General features: G+C 43.3%; 2 protein-coding genes and 1 pseudogene across 2 annotated transcripts; all 3 read right to left on the bottom strand.

Annotated features, from left to right (window-relative positions):
- Positions 1–17: 17 nt before the first annotated feature.
- LOC114449615 (sodium- and chloride-dependent GABA transporter 2-like) lies at positions 18–5,510 on the bottom strand (annotated as a pseudogene).
- A 1,026-nt stretch (positions 5,511–6,536) lies between these two features.
- LOC114449614 (sodium- and chloride-dependent betaine transporter-like) lies at positions 6,537–21,746 on the bottom strand. Its single transcript, XM_028427423.1, has 17 exons — positions 21,737–21,746; positions 20,128–20,186; positions 19,249–19,366; positions 19,028–19,162; positions 18,776–18,913; positions 18,601–18,679; positions 17,974–18,106; positions 17,769–17,903; positions 17,541–17,644; positions 17,336–17,460; positions 17,149–17,261; positions 16,941–17,078; positions 16,755–16,857; positions 16,245–16,345; positions 15,863–16,033; positions 7,080–7,199; positions 6,537–6,599 (listed from the first exon to the last, which is right to left on the bottom strand). Exons 1-17 carry the CDS (start codon positions 21,744–21,746, stop codon positions 6,537–6,539), a joined length of 1,845 nt encoding a protein of 614 aa, XP_028283224.1.
- LOC114449271 (sodium- and chloride-dependent GABA transporter 3-like) lies at positions 7,646–14,776 on the bottom strand. The gene is made up of 15 exons (XM_028426773.1): positions 14,649–14,776; positions 13,708–13,873; positions 13,482–13,616; positions 13,143–13,280; positions 12,973–13,072; positions 11,869–12,001; positions 11,640–11,774; positions 8,971–9,074; positions 8,758–8,882; positions 8,574–8,686; positions 8,367–8,504; positions 8,191–8,293; positions 7,976–8,076; positions 7,730–7,900; positions 7,646–7,654 (listed from the first exon to the last, which is right to left on the bottom strand). Exons 1-15 carry the CDS (start codon positions 14,700–14,702, stop codon positions 7,646–7,648), a joined length of 1,725 nt encoding a protein of 574 aa, XP_028282574.1. The 5' UTR covers positions 14,703–14,776.
- Positions 21,747–21,905: the final 159 nt, after the last annotated feature.

The following is a 21,905-nucleotide window of genomic DNA, read 5'->3' as shown; positions in this document are numbered from 1 at the left end:
TACTGGTGCTTCTAGTTTTAATCCAAGAGTTTAAGAAATGAGTATTTTAAAGACATAAAGTAAGATAAAGTGATGAGTGTAGATGTGTGTTTCTCACCAAATATCCAGCCAACAGCCAGACATTCAGATATAGCCATAAAATTCTGACAGACTCTGGTAGATCTGTAGAAATCAATGAGCTGGAAAATGTAAATTCCTCCCTGAACATGAAGAGATACCATTATGATGCATGTAAGTCCTGAAACATTCTTCATCTGTGTGTTCTTATGTTATCATTGTTCACCTCAGTAACCAAAGGCAGATGGACGAGGAAGCTGGATAAACAGACGAGCAGGACAAAGATCTCGCGTCTTCCAGGAGCACGAAACACCTTTGGAAACAGGTCTGTCACCGTGGTGATAAAACTCTCTACGATAACAAACTGTGAATAAGGGAAAGTAAGTGAACATGGAGAACACTGTAATCATTTTTTAAACAATGTAACATCTTACATGTGTGTCTACAGTGAGCAGAATGAGCATCAGGAAGAAGCAGACGGTCCAGAACTGTGGTAATGGCATCATCGCTGCAGCCTGAGGGTAAGCAATGAAGGCCAGACCAGGACCTGTGTGGTCGAGGAGAAGGTTCATCTTGAAAACCCTGTTTTTATCTGTGATTTCTGGCTGTGCATGAAAAATACCTGACTCTACTACAGTGTTGACAGAGACGCCCTGTTTCTATGCCATGAATCCGAGCACGGAGAAGACGACAAATCCTGCAACAAAACTGGTCCCACTGTTCAGCAGACAGAGCCAGAAGCAGTCCCTGAAGGTCAGAGACAGACAAGATGTCACAGAGTAAATATGGAAAAACATTGCGTAACACCCACACTGTCTTGTGTTTGCAACTTTACCTGTAGCAGTCATTTTTATACTTGTTATAGCTGCTCAACACTATCAGAGTTCCTGTAGTCACACTGAAAGAGAAGAAGATTTGAGATCCAGCCCCACCCCACACCTGGAACACAACAAAAACACAGTAAGTAGTGGATCAGTGTGAGTTTTATTTTCATTTTTAAATTCAGCACCCTGAGGAGTCACAGAGCTTCCCTTCTGTCTTGTCTTTTTAACTTGCCAACTAAACTCTTTGCACTTATTAAAAACCATCCTGTCTGGTAACACAGCCTGAAGGCTTCAACGTCAACAAATAAACCAAATACCAATAATAAAAAAGGAGAATAGTGAACCAGTTGTTCCTGCTTCACTGTCAACACCCAGACCACTTTGTGTACATGAACAAGTTACCCTGAGGTTAGCTAAGCATTTCAAGTCTGGATACAGGTAGAAGTAGATGCCTTTCCAGGCTCCAGGCAGAGTCAGTCCCCTAATGAGCAGAATCAGGAGCATCACATAGGGGAACGTGGCAGTGAAGTACACCACCTTTAAAAAAAGCAGATTATTATTTGTAGTAAAGACAACCAGAATTTATACTAAAGTTTTACTATATTTATACTAAAGTGTAACATTTCACTGACTTTTCCAGAGGACCGGACTCCTTTAAAGATGCTGAAGTAACAGAACATCCAGCAGACAAGAAGACACAAGGCCAGCTCCCAGCTCACAGTGCCCAGATCCTCAATTCCTCCAGACATGGCCAACACCCGCCGTCTGAGGGCGCAGGAAATGTAACAGGTACACATCATATTGTAATTCTAGATTTTTGTGTACAAGCAATAAAAATCATCTTATCATAGTGTGTCTTAGCATTAGGAAAATACAATCTCAGACAAACCGCAACATAACTTTTGTGACAGTGCCTTCATTTTATTTAGCAAAGATTAAGGTAAAAAGAAAAAAAACATGTGGAGAATACTGAGCAGCCTATTACTGTTATTATTAATTTATTGAGCTGCAGCAGATGCTGCTGATCATCAGTCCTTGATCGATTGACCGTTTTGACCGTTTGCTCCTCTGGAGCATTCAGGTGTGTGTTAGCACAATGTCAAGAGGGAAAGACATGAATAATTGATGCTGCACATCAATCTGGAAGGAATGTCTGGTAACACCTCTTACCCACTGTCAAGCATGGTGGTGGAGGGGTGATGGTTTTGGGCTTGTTTTGTAGCTACCTTGGTCCAAACCTGATCATTAAACAGGACAATAATCCAAAGCACAGCAAATCTGCATCAGAATGACTAAAAAATATGACGGTTTGGAATGGACAACTGAAGTGCTGGGAGCTTAAGACAGAATGCCAAATAACTTTAAAGCAACGTTGATAAAGTCATACAGATACATTTTTTTTCTTTTTAGCTTCATTTTGCTGGATAAATAATGGCACAGTTATATGTTGTTGCTTGTCTGATACTGATGTATTTTCTCAGCACTAAAGCTGGATCCATACTCCGCGAGACAAAGACATTTTTCCCCCCTGCAGACGTTACGCCCACAAAATGACGTCATTTTTTGTCTCTGACCGCCCGCTGATCCGCACTCCTGTGCACAGGGTCCGGGCCGAACTTTGTCTTTCAAGGCTGTGCGGCAACCATGCTGTGATTGGTCGGAATTTATTGTGGGCGTGATGAAAGTGGAGAAGCGCAAGAGCCTCTCCAGGTATATAGGTAGGTGTATAAACAGCACTGATTCAACAGATACCGGTTTTGCATGATGAGCAATAAAAGAAAGAAAGAAAGGCAAGTCAGGGTGATTTGTCACCAATAACTCCAGACAGCCATTCACACATACCAGATGGTGACTGTTATTACCATTCTATATACTCCTACATACCCGGGCATAACAGGCTCGTTAACAATTTGCTATTGTTACATCTATGCTATGTCGCATCTTCACAGCTCATCACCGGACAGTTTGAAGTATCGCAGGCACATTGGAACACAGTAGATGTGCAAATGTGGTCATAAAGGCACAAACACTGAATCTTTGCTATTGTTACTTTTAATGTCGCATTTTCACAGCTCATCGCCGGACATCTCACGCTGTTGCAGGCACCCTCTCTGTATAATGCCCTCTTGCCATGGCACAAGTCCTTGTGGTGTGTTAAAAAACTCAGTACAGTCTTTCCTTATAGTTTAGTGGGCGGGCCGTATGAGGAGTTCTGCACACACGCGTCTCGCGGAGTATGGTACCTCAGTGCGGAAAAGACCTTTTTTTTCTCTTACCACCCGTGGAGCGCGTTCTCCGCTCTTTGTCTCGCGGAGTATGGATCCAGCTTAAGACGAACTACAATCAGAATCAGAAAAAAATAGAAATAAACTCACTCCCAGAACTCTATAGCAGCAGTCGTCCTGTTGGTCGACGTCGTCTGATTCTTAATATTTGTTGAGGGAGAATCTGAAATCTGTAGCTCCATGCAGTCAGCTGGATTAAAAAAAAAGTCGGTTTACTCTTATGAAAACATAAAATAAAAAAAAAAAACCCATACCTGTGTTACAGGTGTTCTGACAGCTGGCCCAGGGTAGCTGTGATCTAAATGAGAACACCAGGTAGAACAGAGCCCAGAGCACAGCATAATTTTATCTTGTCCACATGAACTCACCCTTAGCCAGAGGACACAGTTTCCTCCAGCAGGTGATGAATCCCTCCTGTGTGTACTGACCATAGGAACTCTCCAGGAGGAACAGGGGGATCCCACACAGCATTGTTAGCAGACCATATGGCACCAAAAATGCACCTAAAAACATACAAATTATTTCCCTCTATTTGTCTTTTTCAGCCATTAAAACCTCTTTCTGCTTTCCTCCAGGTGTTATTCACCGTTTTTTTAGCAGAGGTAAGGGAATCTCCACAGATTTCCCAGACCCACCACATTTCCTGCAGTCACCAGAACATATTCTGTCTTGTTCGCCCACTGTCCTCTGTGTTCAGCCTGCTTCTGAAGTGCTTTTCTTCTTTCGTCTCTGTTCATCTTCTGTTGCTGCTGTGCTTAGAACATTATGAGAACATTATGTTGTATCTTCTTTAAGGCAGTGCATTTTAATAGGCAATGAATGAAGGTGTGTCCCTGTGCGTCTGCTCATCTCTGTCTCATTCTGTGTAAAAAGACAGAGTGGCATGGCTGAGAAAGAAGTATAAACAGCTATGAAACAATTAATTTTGATATGTCATGCTACTGATGAGATGCAGTAACTTTGTATATATACAGTGTACAAGGATCAGAAAGATTGAGTCTGTGTATATAGAAGGCAGAGTCCAGTTAGCAGGTGCACACATAACAGCATGTAGTAGGTGGACAGCAGTATTAGTGCATCACAGACTTTAAAAACTATGGAAAATTTAACAGCTAACTTGAACCTATTTGGTTAAAATGTGCAATGCCGTGGAACTACATTCCCTGTAAAGTTTAAGGAATATAAATGTTGATAGAGATGTTTAGGTACACCCACAACGACGCATCTCCATCCACTCAAACACGCCACAGATCAAGTGGGGTGATCAATATTTTCCATCCATTTTATGCCGCTTGGCCGGGTCGCAGGGGCAGCAGTCTAAGCAGGGACACCCAGACTTCCCTCTCACCGGACACTTCCTCTAGCTTTTCTGGGGGAATCCCAGACATAGTCTCTCCACCGTATCGTGGGTCTTCCCCGGGGTCTCCTCCCACTGGGACATGCCCGGAACAGATGCCCGAGCCACCTCAGCTGACTCCTCTCGATGTGAAGGAGCAGCGGCTCTACTCCGAGCTCCTCTCGGGTGACCGAGCTTCTCACCCTATCGCTAAGGGAGCGCCCAGCCACCCTTCGAAGGAAACTAATTTTGGCTGCTTGTATTCGCGATCTCAGTCTTTCGGTCATTACCCAGAGCTCATCACATTAGGTGAGGGTAGGATAGTAGATTGACCAGTAAATCGTTCTTCACTACGACAGACCAGTACAGCGACCGCATTACTGCGGAGGCTGCACCGATCCGCCTGTCAATCTCCCGCTCCATTTTTCCCTCATTCATGAACGAGACCCCGAGATACACAAACTCGGGGACAAGCCACCTTTTTCCCGTTGAGAACCATGGCCTCAGACACGGAGGTGCTGATTTGCATCCCAGCCGCTTCACACTCGGCTGCAAACCGTCCCAGTGCACACTGTCCAGTCCAACATGCACCAGGGAAAGGTCTGACTTACTGCCGGCAATGCGAACCAAACTCCTGCTCCGGTCATGCAGGGACCCGACAGCCCTTAACAAAGGGTCACGGACCCCATACTCCCAGAGCACCTCTCACAAAATGCCACGAGGGACAAGGTCGAACGCCTTCTCCAAATCCACAAAACACATGTGTACTGGTTGGGCGAACTCCCATGAACCCTCCAGCACCCTGCAGAGGGTATAGATCTGCCAGTCGAGCGGCACTGCCCCCGATTGGCACGCGACGTTGCAGGGGCGTGTCAGCCAAGACAGCCCCACAACATCTAGAGACTTAAGGTACCCAGGGCGAATCTCATCCACCTCTGGTGCCTTGCTGCCGGGGAGCTTTTCGACTACCTCTGCAACTTCAGCACAGGTGAGAAATGAGTCCACCATGGCCTCCCCGAACTCCTCCCAGGCCCGAGTTTTTGCCTCTACAACTGCCCTCGCTGCAGCAGCCTGCCGATCAGGAGTCCCACAAACCAACCAGGCCCGATAGGACTCCTTCTTCATCTTGACGGCATCCCTGACTTCCGGTGTCCACCACCGGGTCCGGTGATTGCCGCCGCGACAGGCACCGGAGGCTTTGCGGCCACAGCTTCGGACAGCCGCATCGACAATGGAAGTGGAGAACATTTTCCACTCCGACTCAATGTCCCCAACCTCCCTCGGAATCTGGGTGAAGCTCTCCCGGAGGTGGGAGTTGAAGATCTCCCTGGCAGAGAGTTCAACCAAATGCTCCCAACAGACCTGCACAGTCGGCCTAGGGTGTCCTGGTGCCAGGTGCACCCATGGACAACCTTGTGCTCGAACATGTTGTTTGAATGGTCTTTGTCTCTGTGCGTAGTTGGAATATTGATCTACGCGTGCAGTTTAGTGCAGAAAATAAATCCAGTAACTACACTGTTAATGAAACTAAAACTTCTGCGGCGACGACTACGGTAGAAAAACTGTGTGCCTTCCTACCAACTAAGACAAGGTAGGAAGGTCGGAAAAGGTGTGGCTTTAAAGGTAAAGCAAGGGGTGCCCTCTACTGGCAGAATAACAGAAAACATAGGGCACAAACCATTTAAACCAAACTGTAAAAAACCCCAAATTTTTCTTGGTCCCTACAGTGTTCGTTATGGACAAACCATAAGGGGGAGGCAAGCCCGACTATATCTAGTCGGTACCGCTCAGCCTCGCGCATCTTACATGCCTGTCTACAGTGAGCAGGACAAGCATCAGGAAGAAGCAGGCGGTCCATAACTGTGGTAATGGCATCATCGCTGCAGCCTGAGGGTAAGCAATGAAAGTCAGACCAGGACCTGTGTGGTCGAGGAGTAGGTTCATCTTGTAAACTATTTTCAATCTGTGGTTTCTGGCTATGCATTCAAATACCTGACTCTACTACAGTGTTGACAGTGACGCCCTGTTTCTGTGTCATGAATCCGGAGAGGAGAAGGCCAGCTCCCACTGTAGCCCGCCCAGGTGCTCAATGCTGGTCTGATTTGAAGAAGACTTAAAATTCTGAAGACTGAGACAGTTAGCTGAGAGGGAGAACAAAGATTTTTATTTAGGTTAAATAAGCTGACACTACAGTTCTACAGTGTATTGATAAGCTCTGTCCAACTCTTGTGGTAAAATGTAGATGAAGAAACAGTGAAATCGACAGTTGTCTGAGTCCTTTTTCTAAAGCAAATAGTTAAATAGCTAAATAGTTGTTTTTTTTACCTTTCTGGTAAAAATATTAGTAATGAGTGGTTTTTCAGGGTGCTTCTAGTTACACTCTGTGTGTAGGACCAGGATTAGAAGTACTCTTAACAGAAAACAAGAACAAATGTTCAGTGTTGGACACTGAAGTTGAGGTGCATCAGTAAAGATTAAATCAGAAACATGTTGCTAAATTGCTGTTTTTATTTAAACTCAAGCAGCTTCTATGACTTCTGAGCTAACTTGTTAATGTGACTCATATTAAGATGTCACTGCGGTCGTCCTCAGTTCTGCAGTCACCTCCTCCTCCTCTTCGTCCTCCTCTCTTGGTTTTCTGTTGTCTGCCTGCTGGGCAACTGGATCTTCAGCTGGACGACAAAGGGTGTTTAAACGCTGAAAAACACAATATGAGCAAGTTTATTATTGTTGTAACACTTATAGAGGATGTAGGAGACTCCCACTGCTGCCCACAGGGCTTGAACTGTTAAAGGTAGGGGCAGGAGATTTCATTCTGATGCACTTTTTGTTAAATTACGTAGTGTAACTTCTTTTTACAATCTGATAGCAACCAATTAGATTGGCAGTTTTGCGTTAAAACGCTAAAAACAGCATCCAATCCTCCACGTGGACCCTGTGCGGAGTATTGGCTGGTTGTCACTCTCTTCCTGCTCTGCACGCAGCAGAGAGGTACGTGCATAATGGCCGAAGTCACAGACTTCGTCTTCAGGTAATGCGCGTCCATGTGATTGGGAGGCGTGGCTTCAGGGTGAGCTCCGAGAGAAAGGGGCGTGTGTTTACTTTTGAAATCTGGCTGACTCTCACTGAGTTTTCAAAATGTCCTACCCTACCTTTAATAAAGCTAAATGTTTTACAATGATGTCATGTATTTCTCTTGTCTCAGAAGCCTCCTGATGTGCACTGACCTGTCTGAAGGTGCCTGGTGTCAAACACATCTGTACAGCTGCAAACAGTGGCACTATGAGAACAGAGGACAGAGTCATGGTCCATCCCAGTGCGTACGCCCAGTCAGGGTAAATGTACCAGTCATTAATCTTGATGTGTTTGTAATCAACCAGGTATACAATCAAGGAGATCTGTGAAGAAGCAGAGACTGTTTTTGTTCTTTTGATTTCTTACATGTCACATTTTGTTATTGTTTTTTGGCTCACCAATGACAGCACAGGGATTATATATTTCCAGCACAGTTTGAAGTAGACTGGTGGTCTGTGTCCCGTCATGTCCTCAATTATATTCATGAAGCGATCAGCACCTGGATAGAAATGATGACGTTTTGTGAAGCTAAAATTACACCTTGAACACTGCAGAAGCATAAACTGCTTTTAAATGTGACACACAGACACAGTATAAATAACATGTTGCTTACCCAAACCACATGTCAGAGCCAGACACTCACATAGAGCCATGATATAATGACAAGCTCTGGTTGAGCCATAATGATCAATAAGCTGGAAAATGTAAATCCCTCCCTACAGCAAGAAGAGAAGGGATGTTAGTGTTTTGAAAACACTTCTCCTTCAATGTGCTGTCATTGTAATTCACCTTAGTGACCAGCACCAGATGTATAAAGAAGAAGATGATGCAGATGATGAGGGCAAACATCTCGTGTCTTCTCGGTTTATAAAACAGTTTGGGAAACAGGTCGCTTATTGAGGTCAGAAAAGTCTCCACTGACACAAACTGGGAACAAAATGAGAAAACTGAGTTCTGTCGCTGAAATCTCTAAAACAACACGATGCTGTCTCTTACATGAGTGTCAACAGCCAGGACAATGAGCATCAGGAAGAAACAGACAGTCCAGAGATGTGATAATGGCATCATAGCTGCAGCCTGGGGGTAAGCAATGAAGGCCAGACCTGGACCTGTGGAGATCAATTAAAAACACACACATGTGTTTACTGTATAAATTTGGAAATTTAACTTTGCTGTATACCTGACTCAGTCACAGTGTCGACAGAGACGCCCTGTTTCTCTGCCATGAATCCAAGAACAGAGAAGACGACAAATCCTGCAACAAAACTGGTTCCACTGTTCAGCAGACAGATCCAGAAGCAGTCCCTGAAGGTCAGAGACAGACAAGATGTCACAGAGTAAATATGGACAAACATTGTGTAACACCCACACTGTCTTGTGTTTGCAACCTTACCTGTAGCAGTCGTTGTTGTACTTGTTATAGCTGCTCAACACAATCAGACCACCTGTAGTCACACTGAAGGAAAAACAGATTTGAGATCCGGCCTCAACCCACACCTGGAACACAACAAAAACACAGTAAGTAGTGATATGTTGTTGAAGATTCTCAGTCATCCAGGTCATCATACATAAAGAAGATTGAAGCAAGGCGTCTGGACTTGTAGAGTTTTCTTGAAGACACGGCTGTGTGATGGGATGTGATCTTCTATTGTGGCCAACCTGGAAGAAGTGGAGAGAAGAGCCCTGAGTTCCTTTCCAGGAACCACCCCCACCTGTTTAGATATGTGGATGACACCTGGGTCAAAATCAAGACGTTCTGTGAACGGTTCACAGAACACATCAACGCAGTGGATAACAAAATCAAGTTCACTCGGGAGGACACCAAGGATACCAAACTTGCCTTCTTGGACTGCACAGTACATACTGAGGAGGACAGGAGCCTCAATGTGTACAGGAAACCCACACACATGGACCAGTACCTCCTGTTTGATTCACACCACCCACTGGAACACAAACTGGGAGTCCTCAGGACCCTGCAGCACAGAGCACAAACTGTAGCAACCAGCTCAGAGGGGAAGAAGAAGGAGCAACACCACATCAGGAAGGCCCTGCAGACCTGTGGCTACCCCAAGTGGGCACTCATCAAAGCCACAAAAACAAGACCCCCAACAACAAGAAGAAGGACAACACCAGGCGTAGAAAGAACATCTCTGTTCCATATGTGTCATGAGTATCAGAGAAACTCCACAAGATCTTCAACAACCATGACATCCCGGTCCATTTCAAACCGATGACAACACTGAGACAGAGACTGGTTCACCCGAAGGACAAGATTCCCAGGGAGAAACACAGCAATGTGATATATGCAGTCTAGTGCAGTGAGGAATGCTCTGATCTGTACATTGGAGAAACTAAACAACCACTCCACAGAAGAATGGCTCAGCACAGGAGAGCCACCTCCTCAGGACAAGACTCAGCTGTTCACCTCCACCTCAAAAACAAAGGACACTCCTTTGAGGACAACAACGTTCACATTTTAGACACACAGAAAGGTGGTTTGAAAGAGGAGTCAAGGAAGCCATCTATGTTAAGCTGGAAAAACCTTCCCTTAACAGAGGTGGTGGCCTCAGACATCATCTTTCTACCACATACAATGCAGTGATTCCATCCATTCCCAGGAAGTTTGCACATACTCACAATAAGAACAAAGGGCTGTCAACCAGTCCCCCTCCGGCAGTTTCATAGTCGTTAGCCAGTCGTTAGACACACCTGGCCCAGTCAGCCAGAACATCACAGGTAAGTATGGAAACATTTAGTGCTATTGTTTTTTAAACTTTACCCAGACCCACCCACTGAGGTCTGTAACCACATATAAACCACGTTTCCCACCAAAAGGTTAGAACTGATGAAGCTGCTTGGATGAGCAGCGAAACGTCTTCAAGAAAACAAGTCCAGACGCCTTGCTTCAATCTTCTATAAGTAAGTAGTCATCAGTGTGAGGTTTGTTTTCATTTTTAAAAGCATTTTTGCTTCAATTTTTCCAGGTCATGATATGACCAAGTGACTCCAAACATGAGCTGAATTACACATCAATAAGAAAATGTTCATTATGTGGAAGTTAGAACCTTCCATAGCCAGCTGCTAGGTGGTGCTATAACTATCAGTTTAATAAACTTGCTTTGTTCAATAAATATGAACTTCTGTCTCCAGATGTTTATAATTACTAGGCATCATTGCCTTTTTGGCTCAGTGCAGAATGGATGAAGTTCTTTTGAGGAACAGAGAAACATCTTCAAGAACCTCTAAGCCATGCTTCAAACTCTTGAACTGAAATGAAAATGACTGAACAAATTTCCTAACTGGGCGGCACAGTCCTGCAATGGTTAGCACTGTCGCCTCACAGAAAGAAATTTCCTGGTTAAATCCTAGCTGGGATACCTTGTTTTCTCCGGGGACTTGGGCATCCTCCCACACCCGAGAGACATGCTTGTTAGGTTAATTAGTGAATAAATTGCGTGTAGGTGTGAGCGTGAATGGTTGCTGGTCTGTGTATGTTGCCCTGTGATGGCCTGGCAACCAGTCCAGGGTGTACCCTGCCTCTCGCACTACACTATATTGCCAAAAGTATTCACTTACGTATCCACATTACTGTATATCAATATTACAATCACTTCCATGGCCACAGGTGTATAAATCAAGCACCTAGGTGTGCAGGCTGCTTCTACAAACAATTATGAAAGAATGGGCCCCTCTCAGGAGCTCAGTGAATTCCAGTGTACTGTGACAGGAGGCCACCTGTTACAGTACGCCAGTCGTAGTGGAGTGGAGTTTCCTCGCTACTAAACCAGAATCAGAAAATGATGTTTTTGTTGAAGATGAGTTCTTTGGTTTTTGTGATGTTCAGTATGAGGTTGTTCACTTTACACCATGCTGCCAGTTTCAGATGTGTGTTGAGAGCCCAAGACAGGAAAGTTTTTCAGCCAGAGTGTCTGGGATGATTGTATTGAAGGCTGAGCTATAGTAAATGAACAACATGCTGCCAGTTTCACCATGTCGTCTCAATAGGCTGACTCCCCTCCTACTGTCAACATCCAGACCACTTTGTGTACATGAACAAGTTACCTTGAGGTTAGCTAAGCGAGTCAAGTCTGGATACAGGTAGAAGTAGATGCCTTTCCAGGCTCCAGGCAGAGTCAGTCCCCTAATGAGCAGAATCAGGAGCATCACATAGGGGAACGTGGCAGTGAAGTACACCACCTTTAAAAAAGCAGATTATTATTTGTAGTAAAGACAACCAGAATTTATACTAAAGTTTTACTATATTTATACTAAAGTGTAACATTTCACTGACTTTTCCAGAGGACCGGACTCCTTTAAAGATGCTGAAGTAACAGAACATCCAGCAGACAAGAAGACACAAGGCCAGCTCCCAGCTCACAGTGCCCAGATCCTCAATTCCTCCAGACATGGCCAACACCCGCCGTCTGAGGGCACAGGAAATGTAACAGGTACACATCATGTGTAAAATGTCTCTTTTGCTTGTTTTCATAGTGGGTCTTAGAATTAGGCACAACCTCAGACAAACAACAACATATAACTTTTGTCACTGTGCCTTCATTTATTTAGCAAAAGTGAAGCCAAAAAGAAAAAAACAAACACTTGTGGAGAACACTGAGCAGCCTATCACTGCTTCCATAGGATTTGATTTGATGAGCTGATCATTAGTCCTTGGTTAATTAATCATCAGCAGTTGTACAGATCTCTATAAAAGCATATGTTGTGACAGTTTGCTGCTCTGGAGCATTCAGGTGTGTGTCAACACAATGCTAAGAGGGAAAGACATGAATAATTGATGCTGCACATCAATCTGGTAACACCTCGTACCCACTGTCAAGCATGGTGGTGGAGGGGGGCTGATTAGGCTCATTTTGCAACCACAGGTTTTGGACACCTGGGTCCAAACCTGATCATTGGACAGGATAATGATCCAAAGCACAGCAAATCTGCATCAGAATGGCTGAAAAAGCGAGGAAAAAAAATAAGAACACTAAAAAAGAAAAATAGGAAGTCAACCCAAATGAAGTGCTGGGAGCTTAAGACAGAATGCCAAATAACCTCAAAGCAATGTTGACTGATAGTTATACAAAAAAGCTGGTAAAAGTGGATCTACAAGCTGTTGGACTTAGTATTACTCAAATGTTTTTTTTTCTTTTTGGCTTCATTTTTGCTATATAAATAATGTCACAGTGAAAAAAGTTATGTTGTTGTTTGTCTGTTTTTCCAGCACTGATATGCACTCCAATCAGAATCAGAAACATAGAATTAAAATAGGAGGTAATATTTAAACATGACTGTACAGCACTGTTACAAACGTCTTTACAGTTTAACAAGTGTAGATGTACAGTCTTCATTAATCAATGACATTATTATTATTATCCAGAAATTTTAAACTCACTCCCAGAACTCTATAGCAGCAGTCGTCCTGTTGGTCAATATCGTCTGATTCGTCATATTTGTTGAGGGAGAATCTGAAATCTGTAGCTCCACACAGTCAGCTGGATTAAGACACAAACAGCGTGAGGAATTACATCAAAACAGTGGGTGTACTAAAGAAAGACTCCATACCTGTGTTCCAGGTGTTCTGACAGCTGGCCCAGGGTAGCTGTGATCTGAAGGAGAACACCAGGTAGAACAGAGCCCATGTCTGGACGATAATGTAGGTGAAGTCATACAGCCTAATTACAAGGTTTCCATATCCAAATCCTAAAAGAGTGAAAAATTATTTTGTATTTTTTGACACATATGTCACATAGAGCTGGTTGAGCACAGCCTCATTTTTATTTTTATCTTGTTCACATGAAGATATGTCTGTGGATGTTCTCATTCATTCAGACGTCTTCAAAAACAATCCTTGAGTCCAGTTGCCTCAATTTAAACTCTTGGAAATTGTCCACATGAACTCACCCTTAGCCAGAGGACACAGTTTCCTCCAGCAGGTGATGAATCCCTCCTGTGTGTACTGACCATAGGAACTCTCCAGGAGGAACAGGGGGATCCCACACAGTATTGTTAGCAGACCATATGGAACCAAAAATGCACCTAAAAACAAAGATGCATACAAATTATTTCCCTCTTCTTGTCTTTTTCAGCCACTAAAACCTCCGTGTGGTTTCCTCCAGGTTTTATTCACCTCCACCGTTTTTGTAGCAGAGGTAAGGGAATCTCCACAGATTTCCCAGACCCACCACATTTCCTGCAGTCACCAGAACATATTCTGTCTTGCTCGCCCACTGTCCTCTGTGTTCCTGCTTCTGAAGTGCTTCTCTTCTTTCGTCTCTGTTCATCTTCTGTTGCTGCTGTGAAAAGAAAATGCACCTTCTTCAGGTCGGTGAGTTTTTATAGTCAATGAATGAAGGTGTGTCCCTGAGCATCTGCTCATCTCTGTGTCATTCTGTGTGGAAAAACTGAGAGCGACATGGCTGAGAAAGAAGTACAAACATCTATGAAACAACAGTGATATGTTATGCTACTAAAGTGATGTAGTAACTTTTTGTAAATAGACTCACAGATTGAGTCTATATATAGAAGGCAGAGTCCCGTTATTATGTGTCTTTTCTGATAGTCTTGCAAGCTGTTCAGGGTCTATCCTGCACCTATTTTTTGGTGGCTGGGGTGGGATTCATTCTTTCATGACGTGGTGTAAAATGAAGGGGATTAGAAAATAGATGGAACCACGTTTTGATGCTGGTTATTGCATAATTAATGGCATTCTATACTGGTTGTACTGACGAAGGACATCTTCCTCACTGACTGCTTGATTGCTGCTCTAATATTCAACCTTGGCAGCTCCCTGAGGCTGTTATTGATTATGTGATAATATTTTAATGTGCATGCATTTCAAACTAAATACATACACATTAAAGCGTTGTGGTGATAAAATGAATACAGTTAATAGAGGTTTTATTATGTGTCTTTTCTTTTTTTTGGCCTGTTATATTTTCTGTTTTTTTGTGGTTTTGTAAGTACAGTGTTAGGTTTTAGTTTAGAATCAGACCCAAACGCAGTCAACTACAAAACGAAACTAAGTTTCAACAAAAGGCAAAAAACAATCCAAAAACACAAAGTACAAACCAAACAAGGCACAGGAAATCCAAGGGGGTCGGAGGAAAAGAAGTACCGGTACATCAGGGTGGTGGATACCAGCCAACAGACTGACACAGTCAAAGGTAAACACAAGACTTAAATACAAGGCACGGGTGAGACACATTAGGGCGGGGCAATCGATCCTAACAGAGGGAAAACACTAGGAAGTAAAACTCACAGGGGGCAACATGGACTTTCACAATAAAACAGGAAACACAGGACACCACTATAAACACATGAGGAAGGTCAGGAATGAAATGAAAACAACCTTTATATTCTGTGTAAAGCTTCTTTTTGTCTGCCCACAACTGTAAAAGATGCCAGTTGTGATTCATCTTTATTGGTGCTTCTAGTTTTGATCCAAGAGTTTAAGAAATAAGTATTTTAAAGACCTTTTTCATACAGAGCAATGAAACACTGTGGTCTGGTTGTATTGCATTTATTATTTGTAACCTCAGTCTTTGTCTTTTCATCCAGTGACTGAAAAAGGCTACGAGAGCGAATCTTACTCTGAAACAGAAGATGACTTCGAGGCGGCCAAACAAGCTTAAACAAGAGATCCCATTAAAGTAAAACTACCATCGAGCAGCAAAGAGGACGAGAAGAAAAGTCAGAAGAAAACATCCAGCAACGCTAACAAAGGAACGAAACAGGCCTCCATTATGGGATTTTTCCAAAAGAAATGACAGTATTGGACCCTGACACTGAAACAACAAGCACTGCTGCAGAGCCCTCTATAACCATACGGATGTGTCCACTCCAGGATGTCACTTTACTGCATTTTACTGTTACCGACTGTGAATACATGTCCCACCCAATAAAGATTAAAAACTTAAACATGTTGCTAGATTGTTGTATTTTGTTTATTTTTCTTCAGACACAAGGAGATTCTTTGACTTCTGAAATGTTATATTAAAGTGCCGCCTCCTCCTCCTCCTCTTCTCTTGGTTTACTGTTGTCTGTCTGCCAGGCTGATGAATCTTCAGCTGGACGACAAAGGACGTACAGACGCTGGAAAACACAAGATGAGTAAGTTCATGGAAAAAGATAGATAAAAAAGATGATAAAAGACTCCTACTGCTGACATTGTAGTATACCTACAAGGTTTAATCTATTGACATTAAAACTGTCCACAGTAGCATCTTCTGTGCTTGTTTTGTTTTGCGTTCTTTGTGTTCAGGAGCCTCCTCATGTGCACTGACCTGTCTGAAGGTGCCTGCTGTCAAACACATCTGTACAGCTGCCCACAGCGGCACCATGAGGACAGAGGACAGAGTCATGGTCCATCCCAGTGCGTATGCCCAGTCAGGGTAAATGTACCAGTCGTTAATCTTGAGGTGTTTGTAATCAACCAGGTATACAATTAAGGAGATCTGTGAAGAAGCAGAGACTTCTAAGACCACATTAATGTTATCCAACAGTCAGAAGTCTGAAACTACCTAATTTTGCCACATTTGTGCCTTTATTTGGCCAAAGTAAATTTTAGTAATCTGACCTGCTTGTGCAGATCTTGAATGTGGAATATGTAAATCTAGCTGTAGAGGATTTGTCTTTCAAATTCACCCGTTATGTTCTGTGACTCACCAGTGACAGCACAGGAATGATGTATTTCCAGCACAGTTTGAAGAGGACTGACGGTCTCTGTCCCGTCATGTCTTCAATGATGTTGTAGAAGCGGTCAGCGCCTGATGGAAGTTCAGTTATCCATTTACTTTAGTTTCATTATTTATGAGAATAATGAATCGATACATTCTGAGATTGTTGAAAGTAGTCCAGGATTTATCACACAATGTGAGATTTCCTCAAACATAAGAACATTTCATGAAAAGACCAGCATTGAATTAGTCTTACTTGGATGTCAGAGAGCTCTATCGTTGTCCTATTCTGTCACATGTTCCTTTTAATATCAAATATACATGAATCCAGCTTTGACAGCAGCTTGCGTCTGATGAAATTTTCTCTTTAGTTTGAGTAATGTTCGCTAAAAACGACCGTTTTAGGAAACGACTGAGCTCTTTTTTCTTATAAATTAGACACCATATGTTTAACTGGATTTTAAAGATAAAGTGATGAGTATAGACATGTTTTTCTCACCAAATATCCAGCCAACAGCCAGACATTCAGATATAGCCATAAAATTCTGACAGACTCTGGTAGATCCGTAGAAATCAATAAGCTGGAAAATGTAAATTCCTCCCTGAACATGAAGAGATACCATTATGATGCACGTAAGTCCTGAAACATTCTTCATCTGTGTGTTCTTATGTTATCATTGTTCACCTCAGTAACCAAAGGCAGATGGATGAGGAAGCTGGATAAACAGACGAGCAGGACAAAGATCTCGCGCCTTCCAGGAGCACGAAACACCTTTGGAAACAGGTCTGTCACCGTGGTGATAAAACTCTCTACGATAACAAACTGTGAATAAGGGAAAGTGAGTGAACATGGAGAACACTGTAATCATTTTTTAAACAATGTAACATCTTACATGTGTGTCTACAGTGAGCAGAATGAGCATCAGGAAGAAGCAGACGGTCCAGAACTGTGGTAATGGCATCATCGCTGCAGCCTGAGGGTAAGCAATGAAAGCCAGACCAGGACCTGTGTGGTCGAGGAGAAGGTTCATCTTGAAAACCCTGTTTTTATCTGTGGTTTCTGGCTGTGCATGAAAATACCTGACTCTACTACAGTGTTGACAGAGACGCCCTGTTTCTCTGCCATGAATCCGAGCACGGAGAAGACGACAAATCCTGCAACAAAACTGGTCCCACTGTTCAGCAGACAGAGCCAGAAGCAGTCCCTGAAGGTCAAGGAGAGACAGAACACAAGGTGAGAAGGTAGTGTAGTAGTTATTGTGTAATATTTTGTGTATTGTCTTACTTGTAACAGTTGTTTTTGTACTCATTGTAGCTCCCCAGAACATTTAGAGTCCCTGCATTCAGGCTGTAGGAGAAAAATATTTGAGATCCTGCCTCTATCCACACCTGAAATGCAGGAATATACAATCATCAGATGAAACATTAGCACCACCTAGGGAGAGGGAGTACAGGAAGAGTTTGTTTCCAACATAACAAGAATTTACTGGAAATAAGTAGGATTTATGATCACCTCGATGTTAGCCAAGCGGTTCAGATCTGGATACAGGTAGTAGGAGACCCCTTGCCAGGCTCCAGGTAACGTCAAGCCTCTGATGAGCAACACCAGGAGCATCACGTAGGGGAACGTGGCTGTGAAGTATGCCACCTAGAACACACAGCTATTAGATAATTATATGCAACAAAGACACAGAGGTTTTATGAAATCCCTACTGGACCTTTCCAGACGATCTGACTCCTTTCCAGATGCTGAAGTAGCAGAACATCCAACCGACCAGGAGACACAAGGCCAGCTCCCACTGCAGCCCGCCCAAGTCCTCAATGCCTGCAGACACAGCCAGCACCCGACGCCTGGGGAGACATTTACAGGTTTGTGACAGAAAGTGCTGCAAGGAGGGCATCAGGGGACACCTGGAGATATTACTCACTTTACATACTGATGAAGTCATCAAGTGACGCCAGAACCATGTATGCAAATATTTTGACATCTTTTTGTAAAGTGTTTCCTGAACTCAGTAACACAATCTTTTCTCACATAGCAAAAAAAATATAATAATAAAACCTGTTGATTGATCTAAAGTGCAATAAAATAATAAAAGACTCAATATATTATCAAATATTTTGACATGTGTTTGTAAAGTGTTCCCATGCATCAATGTATTAGTCATGTTAAATATTTATTTATATATATTATTTTCAATAGTAAAACGCTTTTTCTAGACATTCTTTTACTTTCCTTGTCAATCAGAAGAACAGAGTAACATAATCTTTTCTGACATTGCAAAAAACACAGTATAAAAAACAGCTGATTGATCTAAACTGCGTTAAAATAATAAAAGACTCACTCCCAGAACTCAATGGCAGCAGAAGTGGTGTTGGTCTGATTTGCAGAAGACTTAAAATTCTGAAGACTGAGACAGTTAGCTGAGAGGGGGAACAAAGATTTTTTTTAGGTTAAATAATTTGACACTACACTTCTACAGTGTATTGATAAACTCTGTCCAAATCATGTGGTTTTACCTGTGTTCCAGGGGTTCTCACAGCTGACCCAGGGCAGCTCAGATCTGAACGAGAACACCAGGTAGAAAATAGCCCAAGCCTCAATTAAAATGTAGATGAAGAAACACAGTGAAATCGTCAGTTGTCCAAGTCCGATTCCTAAAGCAGAAATTTTAAGCATTTTTAGCAGAATAATAGTTTTTTTAAAGGACACCTCTCTGGTAAAAACATTAATGTGTTTTTGTGTTGACTGCAGACTTTAGTCTGACTCACCTTGAGCCAGTGGACACAGTTTCCTCCAGGACGTGATGAACCCTTCCTGAGTGTACTGACCGACCGCAGTCTCCAGGAGGAACAGAGGGATCCCACACAGCACTGCTGACAGGCCGTACGGCACCAGAAAGGCACCTATTGACCGTAAGATATGGAAATTTGATTTTGTTCCGTCGACACCGCTGAATTAAACAACAAACTGCAGCGGCTTTCTTCTTCACCTCCTCCGTTTTTGTAGCAGAGGTAGGGAAATCTCCACACGTTGCCCAGACCGACTATACTTCCTGCAACCACCAGAACGTATTCTGCTTTACTGGCCCACTGTCCTCTGTCTCCAACCTGTTGAACATTTCCATTTTTCCTCTTGACTCTCCTCCGTCCATGATCAATGAGAGCATCCATTGTGTGCTTCTTTTAGGATTCAAAAGTCCTCTGATCTTTTGTGTGTGTATGTGTGTCTTCCAATTTTGGTTAAATCCTTCTCCCACACCAGTTTAACTTCTTCTAGTGTTGATTCTGAATGTATGCTGTGAGCTGTATGCACACAGTGTTTATGCCTATAGCAAGGACAAATTCAGATGTTTCTCAAGACAATTCCAATTTTAAAAAATGTGTATGATATCCTAATATACATGTTGCAAACATTGACAGGAAAATCTCTAAGTAACATTTTAAAAATACTTATGATAAAAATCCAGATAAAGGTCATGGCAGAATATTGCAGATTATTTTTTATTCTAATGTGATACTGATACTGATCTTTTCTACTGTGATTATATGTAAAACAAAGCTTTGTGATTTTGCCTGATTTAAATATGATTGATTGGTTTTTCAGGGTGCTTCTAGTTGCACTCTGTGTGTAGGACCAGGATTAGAAGTACTCTTAACAGAAAACAAGAACAATGTCATAAAGGAACAAAACAACAAGTGACAATGTTGAACACTGAAGTTGAGGTGCATCAGTAAAGATTAAATCAGAAACATGTTGCTAAATTGCAGTTTTTTTTATTATTTAAACACAAGGAGCTTCTATGACTTCTGTCTTGTTAATGTGACTCATATTAAGATTTCACTGCGGACGTCCTCAGTTCTACAGTCACCTCCTCCTCTTCTTCTCTTGGTTTTCTGTTGTCTGCCTGCTGGGCAACTGGATCTTCAGCTGGGCGACAAAGGGTGTTTAAACGCTGAAAAACACAATATGAGCCAGTTTATTAGGGCCCGAGCACGAAACGTGCGAAAGCCCTATTCAATGCAAGCATTTCGTATTATTATTCCCTATTCTTGTTCCGGCTCCGGTATCGCCATTTTGACCCCCTGAATGTGCTCAAAAACTCACCAAACCTGGCACAAAATTGTCCCCCGACGAAAATCGCAACTGGACACTGTCGCCGTTGGCGGGTGTGGCTGCATGGCTCTGCAGCGCCCCCCTAAAGTGTGAAAATATTCACCGCAAGTGCTACAGACCTGAAACTTGGTACACTGATGTATCGCCTCGTGACAAGAAAAAAAAGCCTCTTGGACGAAAATTCCACAACGTACAGGAAGTCCACCATTTTGAAAAAACCACGCCATGTTCCGATTTGCACACCCCGCACTATTGCAAACTCCTCCTGGGGGAATTGCTTGATATGGCTGAAAATTGGTGCACTTGCCCTTAAGGCGTTAGGGACCAAAAGTTATCAAAAACGCAGCACTTCGTCACACAGTCTGGCCGTGGCGCCGCCACAAAGTTGACCCTTCGCCAACGCACAGGAAGTGGATGTATTTGTGGCTGTCTCTCCCACATCCTTCATCCTATGTGGATGAAAAAAATTTGCCATGCTGAGCCTGTCGTTCTGAACAGATTGATATGCTAATGAGCTGATACTCTCATAGCGCCACCTACTGGCGGTCTGAATTGTGTTCAGGCTGATTATCCATGTTCACACCTCGTATTTGAACGAACTCCTCCTAGGGAAATACTCTGATGGACCTGAGATTTTGTCACCTGGTTCTGAAGACATGGCTGAGCAAAAGTTATCAAAAACGCAGCTCGATGTTACACCGTGTGGGCGGGGCATCGCCACAAAGGTGACCCTTCGCCACCAAAGAGAAAGCTTCTGTGTTTCTTGATTTGTTCATCCTACCTGCCTCTTACTCTATCATGACATCAGCCCCTGTGCACCTTTTCATATCACTTCATCGTCATATGTGGGCGTGGCCACATGGCTCAGCAGCGCCCCCTAGAATGAGATCTGTTTCCCCGTTTGACCTACAGATGCGAAAATTGGTACACATATGTATCACCTCTAGACGAGAAAAAAAGTCTCACAGGAAGTCCGCCATTTTGAAAAAACTGAGCCATTTTGCATTTTTCACTCCCCACACTTTTCCGAACTCCTCCTAGAGGATTTGTCCAATCCATCTGAAGCTTGGTCTGGTTACACCTAAGGCATTAGGGACCAAAAGTTATCAAAACCCCAGCACTTCGTCACACGGTCTGGCCGTGGCGCCGCCACAAACCCTTCGCCAACACACAGGAAATAGATGTCTTTTTGCCTGTATCTCCCACATACTTCATCCTATGTGGATGAAACTTTACAGTCACGCTGAACATCGGACACTGCACAGATTGACATGCTGATATGCTACAGTCACTGCGCCACCTACTGGCTGGAGGACCTGTCTTTTGTACATGTGTGTTTTGCTGTACTCTTCTGCCCTGCAGACCACAGCTCATGCCGGTACAGCTGGAAGAGAGGTCATGGGACGATAGGAGAGGCGGCGGCTGCTGGTCCCACGGACAGCAAGGGCTGCGAGGGCCCGTCACCGCTGCTTGCAGCTTTAATTACTGTTGTAACATTTATAGAGGATGTAGGAGACTCCCACTGCTGCCCAC

The sequence above is a fragment of the Parambassis ranga genome, chromosome 17 (assembly GCF_900634625.1).
Source record: "Parambassis ranga chromosome 17, fParRan2.1, whole genome shotgun sequence".
Lineage (NCBI taxonomy): Eukaryota > Metazoa > Chordata > Actinopteri > Ambassidae > Parambassis > Parambassis ranga.
Note: the sequence above shows the minus strand (reverse complement) of the source record. Positions and strands in the feature narration are given on the sequence as shown.